The 7,751-nt window shown below is 45.1% G+C and overlaps 1 protein-coding gene across 1 annotated transcript; it reads right to left on the reverse strand.

The window, feature by feature from the left end:
* Positions 1–52: 52 nt before the first annotated feature.
* Positions 53–6,081, reverse strand: MRPS24 (mitochondrial ribosomal protein S24). Its single transcript, XM_066354478.1, has 4 exons — positions 5,884–6,081; positions 5,732–5,800; positions 5,537–5,648; positions 53–1,604 (listed from the first exon to the last, which is right to left on the reverse strand). Exons 1-4 carry the CDS (start codon positions 5,920–5,922, stop codon positions 1,321–1,323), a joined length of 504 nt encoding a protein of 167 aa, XP_066210575.1. The 5' UTR covers positions 5,923–6,081; the 3' UTR covers positions 53–1,320.
* Between the last annotated feature and the right edge of the window lie 1,670 nt (positions 6,082–7,751).

A 7,751-nucleotide genomic window follows, 5' to 3' on the forward strand; every position in this document is an offset into this window, starting at 1 on the left:
TTGTTCTAGGGTTAAAGTTTTAGTTATGCAAGATAAATAAGTACAAGAGATCTAGGGTACTATAGCTAACACTTTATTACCTACTTGCAATTTGCTAAGAGAGGACATCGTAAGTGGCAGCCTTCCCGGGACCCCTGAAAACCCACAAGGAAACTGTATCCAAGTTCTCTCATCCAAAGAATAAAAACAGACTAAGAAGCCAGACTACAGCAGCTTTGAAAGTGAACCTGGTGGACTCTGAAGGAATGTGTTTCCCCATTTCCACTTTCCCCCTTTCTCACACCTTTCTGTCCTTTGTAGGCTATAGTGACACAAAAAAAGAGGAATTGCTGTAAGGTACTAAAAAGCTGAAAATTGATATTGATATTCTGGGAGGAAAGGTCCCAGGCTTTCCTATCAGCCTTTCCTGTCCCGTCCCTCCTTTAGAGAGGGGAGGAAGAAGAATGTAGATCAGTGGTGGTCAACCTGGTCCCTACCGCCCACTAGGGGGTGCTCCAGCTTTCATGGTGGGCAGTAGCGGAGCAATCAAAGTATAAATAAAAAGATAGATTTAACTATAGTAAGTTGTTTTATAAAGATTTATACTGCCAAACTTAGCGAAAATCCAACATAAAGTATTTGGTAAGTAGTTATTATTATATGCTTTAACTTGCTGTAACTCTGCTTTATAAATTTTATAAAGTTACTTTCCTACTTTATCAATCACCATTACTGTGGAACCGGTGGGCGGTTAGAAAATTTTACTACTAACAGAGATACATAAGTGGGCGGTAGATATAAAAAGGTTGACTACCCCTAATGTAGAAGTTTCTAGCTTGCAAGAATAATGGGTCATTCAGTTTCAATTCTAAAATAAAGGTTAACCAAGAAACTTCTCTTTCAATAGGAGGCAGAATTTACATACCACCTGGCATTGATTGTAGTTCCTCCCCCTTCCTGAAATCTTGAGGGTAAAATACCTCTAGGCTGGTGAGGGAAGATGAACCCTGAAAGATTTGTAAACATCTTTGATTGTGTTACCTTGAAAGTCTTAATGTTTCTGTGTATCCCCTAAACAAATGTAGCTTGTACCATGATGTCATGCTCTCCCCAGCTCGTGTGTGATCAAGGGTATATAAGCAGCCCCTGAACTATTTTGGGGACTGCATGATTTGGGTCTGATGCCCCATGTCAGCCATATGCAGCTGGCATATTTAATAAATCTCCTCCTCTAATAAAACTCTTGAAAATTCATCTGGAGTGGTGTTTCTATATGAACTCGAAGAAATGAGGTACAGTGCCTTTCAGAATCTGCGGTGCGGTACTTTATAACGGAATGTCCTAGATATACTTATACACAACTTTTGAGGGCACAGTTTGGAGGTGCAGGCGCACAGGACACTTGTAGAAGTGGGACAGCAGGGTCTCGCTGTAGCCCACAAGGAAATAGAACTTGTGCGCAGGCAGCTGCCTCAGGACCAGAGCACAGATCTCCACTTGATTAGCCCGGCGCTTCAGGACAAGCTGGTCAGCCAGGCAGCCAGGGAAGGTACCCAGCATAAACTTGCGAAGAAAAACATCTTCCACCGTTCGCTCTGCAGCATGGTCCTCACCATCAAGGTTACCTGGTAAAGAGAAGGGCACCACAGACTCAACCAAATCTCTTGAGTTAACACACAATAGCACAGGGCACCCATTCCACCCCCACCTCTGCCACTTTTCTTCTGCAAGTGGAATAAGAACACTTTAAAGTTCAAAATACATTATTTCAATAAACTCACAAACTAGGTACTATCACTATCCTCACTTTACAAAAGGAAACAGTGAGGTCTTCCTTAGCCAGGACACAAAAGTCAGATGATCCCTCTGTCCACTCCCTTTCCCACAGTCTTTCTTCCTTTTTAAAATGATTTTATTTATTAATATTTTAGAGACAGGGGAGGGAGACAGAGAGAAGAGAGAGAGGGAGAAATAGAAAGAGAAAGGGGGAGAGAGGAAAAGAAATATGGGGGAGGAGCAAGAAGCATCAACTCATGTGTCCCTTGACCAGGCAAGCAGCATTTTGAACAAATTACCTCAGAATTCCAGTTTGACGCTTTATCCGCTGTGCCACCACAGGTCAGGCTGTCACTTTTTGCTAACTGCCTTAAAGCACTTTTCATCCCACAGGCCACAGATGAGGCCATCATCTCCTTCTGAAGTTTGGGACAAGAGCTCTCACCAGCCAGGGCCATGACCTTCACCCAGTGAATTCTCAGTGTGGACCCTGCAAGCCCTCCCCTCTCACAATATCCACAGAGTCTCCATATCCACCTCCAAGTCTCAGAACAAGACCCCAGAAAGGGTCGGGGAACAAGAATCTTTAAATAATTCTCTAGATAGATACATCTCAAACATCCAAATTGAAAACCTTCACACTGAACAAAATACAGTTGATTATCATTAATTTACTGTAGTTCTATTCTGTAAACTCACTGTAGACAATGAACTATCAAACACTCAACCATAGCTCCTGGAGAAATGCAAGGGTAGGCTCTGCAAGCCTTTAGCTACAATATACAATATTTTTGTCAATAGATCAATATATCACACAACCTTGTTTCATATCAGGTCTACCGGAAAGTTCTGTCTGTTTCTATCACAAGTTTTGACACATAAGCACGTTTATTTGGTGCATGTGTGCCTCTCTATTTTTATCACTTAATGTATACATACTGACGTAGCAAATTAACTATTGAATAAAACAAAGTTGGTTCACATTAGTCTTATGTGTGAAGCGATAGTATACCCATGGCTACTGATAAAGTTCATTTATGCCACTATAATTTTTACGAATTTTAACAAGGAAGAAATGCTACAGAAGCATGTAGAAATTTATTGAGGCCCTGGCCGGTTGGCTCAGTGGTAGAGTGTCAGCCTGGCGTGCAGGAGTCCCGGGTTCGATTCCCAGCCAGGGCACACAGGAGAAGCGCCCATCTGCTTCTCCACCCTTCCCCCTCTCTTTCTTCTCTCTCTCTTCCCCTCCCGCAGCCAAGGCTCCACTGGAGCAAAGTTGGCCCAGGCGCTGAGGATGGCTCTATGGCCGCTGCCTCAGGAGCTAGAATGGCTCTGGATGCAACAGAGCAATGCCCAGGATGGGCAGAGCATCGCCCCCTGATGGGCATGCCGGGTGGATCCCGGTCGGGCGCATGCGGGAATCTGTCTGACTGCCTCCCCGTTTCCAACTTCAGAAAAATACAAAAAAAAAAAAAAAAAAGAAAAAAAAAAGAAATTTATTGAAAGTGTTTGGTGAGCTACAGTTTCTGATAGGACATGCAGAAGATGGTTCGAAAAATTCGAAACAGGTCATTTTGACCTTTCTGATAAAGCACGTTCTGGGCAACCATCTTTGATTGATGACGATGTTGTTAAGACCATGTTGGAGCAAGATCCTTTTCTGACAACATCGGAGATCGCAGAAAGGCTTAATTCAGCTCAGCAAACCATTTCGGACCATATTCGGAAGAAAGGATTGGTGTGGAAATATTCAAGATGGGTGCCACATGAATGAAGTCAGAATAATTTGGATGATCGAGTCGTCATATGCACATCTCTGCTTGCTCGGAACAAAATCGAGCCCTTCTTGAACCGGATGATAACTGGGGATGAAAAGTGGATTACCTATGAAAACATAGTAAGGAAAAGGGCATATTGTGAACCCGGAAAACCTAGCCCTTCCACTTCTAAACCAAATTTGACTGAATAAGAGAATGTTGTGTACATTCGAGGGACATTCGAGGACCAATACATTATGAGCCTTTAAAACCAAACGAAAAGCTCAATTCGGAGAAGTATTGTCAGCAACTGGATAATTTAAAGACAGCAGTCCAAGAAAAGAGGCCGGAGATGTTCAAGAGGAAGAACATCATACTGCATCATGATACTGCCAGGCCACATGCTGCTTTGGGGACTCGTCAAAAAATTGCAGAACTAGGCTGGGAAACTGTCGCATCCACCATATTCCCCGGACTTAGCACCCTCCGACTATCACTTGTTTTTGTCCTTACAAAATTTTTTGAAGGGCAAAAAATTCAAAAATGAAGAAGATATCAAACAAGCACTGGTTCAATTTTTCGCATCAAAAGATAAAACCTTTTTCAAAAATGGGATATACAAATTGCCCTCACGCTGGCAAGAAATCATTAATAATAATGGCAATTATATTATTTAATAAAGTTTATTGACGGTAAGAAAAATTTGTATTTTGTTTTATTCCAAAAACGGACAGAACTTTCCGGTAGACCAGGGGTCTCTAAACTACGGCCCCGCTGGCCCACATGCAGCCCCCTGAGGCCATTTGTCCGGGCCCCCGCCACACTTCCGGAAGGGGCACCTCTTTCATTGGTGGTCAGTGAGAGGAGCATAGTTCCCATTGAAATACTGGTCAGTTTGTTGATTTAAATTTACTTGTTCTTTATTTTAAATATTGTATTTGTTCCTGTTTTGTTTTTTTACTTTAAAATAAGATATGTGCAGTGTGCATAGGGATTTGTTCATAGTTTTTTTTATAGTCCGGCCCTCCAACGGTCTGAGGGACAGTGAACTGGCCCCCTGTGTAAAAAGTTTGGGGACCCCTGCGGTAGACCATATATATTTCTACTTAAAGACACCTTTTTTATTATGTGGGCTAATTAATACTAAACTCTCCCAACAGCACCATGACTCATGCCTGAAGTAAGCTAATCTAACACGCACATTTCCTCTGTCAAGTATGTCACAGCCTCCCTGGGCTCAGGAACACCAGACAACCACTCAGCATCACCGCTATTTAAGGCAGCGGAGTCAACAACAAAAAGCACAAAACTGTGAATACACGGAACCAGCAACTCAAAAGGACACATGGGTACTGTAGGAAAGCTGAAACTAGCACAGACTGGAAGGAGACTTGACTTGGGGTGGTTAACACACAATACAACATACACACGATCATTATACAATTGTAAACCTGAAACCAACATAATTTTACAAACCAATATCACCTCAATAAATTCAATACAAATTTAAAAAACTTTGGACAAATACACTGAAACAAAAACAAAAATTAAAAAAAGGGCACTGCCAAGAGTAGAAAAATTCACAGAAAATAAAGAAAAACCAGTGCTTCAGAGGAAAACTGCTGTATTTACAACACACTGTCCCGCGTGTCCAAGTCGATTCTACAGGGTTTCGCTCTTCACTGCCTCTGAGCCACCTGGCGCCTCATTCAATCACAAGTGATTGACAGCAAAGCAACACTTCCTGCCTCCAGGCACGCAAATCCCTCCGTGAAGGTTCAATCCGCTCCTCGCTCCTCGCTCCCCGCGGAAAAAGCCACCGCTGTGTCGCATTTCCACCCTCGTGCCCTGACGCCTGCTTTCCCACTTCTCCTCTACAGGTGAGTGGATTACTGACTCCACGCGGATCACTGAGTGGAGTAAAACCTCGAACGCGGCTCACTCCTCCTGTACCAGTCACAGCAGAGAACTCGTCTGTGGCGCCGGGGTCGCATCGCCAGCCTCTGGCACCGTCGTCCCCTCACCTGTGTGCAGCGACAGCCAGCCCTTGCGGTGCGCGATGTGGTGAGGCGCGTGCGCCTCCTCGTAAGTCACCGGCTTGTCCCCTTTGCTCACTCGGACCCGGGCCGCCCGATTCTAGGAGGACAGAGAGGCCGTAAGTCCGCACGCCCGACCCAGGCGGCGACCCGGCCCCGGCCCCTCGTCCCCGAGCGGCTCACCTTGGCGCACACCGCGGAGACGTGAAGGGCGCGCCAGGCACACGGCAGCTCTTGGCTCCAGGACAGCACCTGCGTGTGTGGAGAGGGAATCGTAACACGAAACCTGGGGCAGCTATGACCCGCCAAGCCCACCTCCCGCCGAGCCCGCTCACCCGCTGTCCGAGCCTCCAGCTACCCATGGGCGCCGCCATTTTGGCTGAGCGCAGTGCGTGACGCTCCACCGCGCCGCGGGGGCAAAGGTCAGCGCACCGTGGACGAGATCAAATCAGAGCCGGCGCAGCTGCGACTCTGCGGTGGGGGGCGGGGCACGAGGGCGAATTGGGGGCGGGGCCGGGCGGACCCACGCTCTGGTGCTCATTTCTGCACCTCTTCGCCGGCCGCCGCTGGAGCCGCGGTTGGGGGCGGAATGAGCGTGAGTTTCGCCCGAAGAGCTTGTCCCCGTGTCCTGAGGACAGCAATATGCCCCTCGCCGCACTCCGGGTCTCCCCTTGGAGCGTTTTCTCAGTTTTTACACATTCAGCTACTTGTGTTGTCTCCAAATATTTTTTCTACAGTTTCGATATTAAAGCCCTAACGATACAGGGAAACAAGCTCACAAAAACTGTCAAGATGCCATTTAAGAAAAAAGATCGTCTACTTATATTCACAGTAAAAATATACAAAAAATCATTTCAAGTGTTAGCAGTAGTTATCTTTGGAAAGTATGATGATGTGCAATTTCTTTTGGTTTGTAATTTTTTCTCCTTGTAGTCTCTGTATTCTCTTTAATGAACATATCTAGTATTTCTTCCGTATTTCTCATAACTTACTTTGCTTTTTAGGCCGTATTTAATTTACTTTTAAAACTTTCTATTACAGTTTACTTTCAGTAGTTTTTTCAAATAATTGTCTTTAAAGCAAACTCCTGGATTTATCCACAATGAAGAACAAACACGTTTTGGTTAAAACTTCACCCAATTTTTCAACGAGGCGCTATGCAAAAGGGAGGGGCTTCACTCTGCCCTGGGCGGGTCAGAACCTCAAGGACAGACACCACGGGGCCTTGATGCTCGGACCAGGGCAGTAACACCGTCATTGGTCTCACCGACTACAGTGAGGGGGAAAGTACCAACCCTGGATGTCTTATTTCAGAATTCAACACTGTAATGGGGAAAAAAACCTCAAAACACAAAATTTAGGCTCCAGGTTATGGAGTTGTGCCCTGATGGGACAATCTGTACACTTGAGCCTCAGTTACATTTTCTATAAATACTTTTGTTGCTGATACCATGTCATAGAACTGTCAGTAGAAGTAGTTGTCATTGGTTCTGTTAGGCTGATCATGTGAAATCGCCAACACTTGGCCTTTTTAAATCTACATCATCCACCCTGATGTTGCAGCGGCTGTGGTTTCCAAGGGAGGAAGGACAACACTAGCATCTATGTGGAGGGCGAGTTGCCCAACATCGTACTGGGAGAGGAAAAGGGGCCAAGAAACTCATCTTGGCTTCAGTCTGTACATTCTGCCTGATCAAGATTTCTTTGACCACTTGAAGATGGGTCCTCAAAAAAACCGTTAATAGAAGGACAGTGTCTTTAACTTTACTAGAAATGTTTTATTTCTAAGTTATTAACTGTGGCCTCCAGCTGTTCTGCATACTGGGTAAGGGGGCGGAACAGGGGTGAGATGTTCTCCAATCACAGTAGTTTCCAACTGTGAGAACTTCCACCTCTTCCTGAAGGAGCCTTTTAGACTGATAGTATTTCATTGTCCAGTTTGATCATTTTATTTTAGAGAGACGTCCCCATGTTTCATTCTCCACACCCACTATCCATTGTTGAGGCACAGAATGGAGTAGGTTCAGTGGGCTAGGTCCCAAGCTAGTATTACTGACTTTAGCTTTGGGGTGCTGAGATAATCATCTCCCGACTCCTGATAGACCCAATTACAAACATCCTGTGCCACACTGGGACCTGTGGGAAGAAGCCACAAGTCCAGGACTTGGAGTAGATGGATATGGAAATTGGCTTCACAAGTACT

Source organism: Saccopteryx leptura, chromosome 12 (assembly GCF_036850995.1).
Source record: "Saccopteryx leptura isolate mSacLep1 chromosome 12, mSacLep1_pri_phased_curated, whole genome shotgun sequence".
In the NCBI taxonomy this organism is placed as follows: Eukaryota; Metazoa; Chordata; class Mammalia; order Chiroptera; family Emballonuridae; genus Saccopteryx; species Saccopteryx leptura.

Excerpts from the sequence above, each read along its gene's own strand:
- MRPS24 (XM_066354478.1), bottom strand. The coding sequence starts at position 5,922 with ATGGCGGCGCCCATGGGTAGCTGGAGGCTCGGACAGCGG. Across the intron at positions 5,649-5,731 it reads TCTCCGCGGTGTGCGCCAAG|AATCGGGCGGCCCGGGTCCG; the intron begins GTGAGCCGCTCG and ends CTGTCCTCCTAG. Across the intron at positions 1,605-5,536 it reads CTGGCTGTCGCTGCACACAG|GTAACCTTGATGGTGAGGAC; the intron begins GTGAGGGGACGA and ends TCTCTTTACCAG.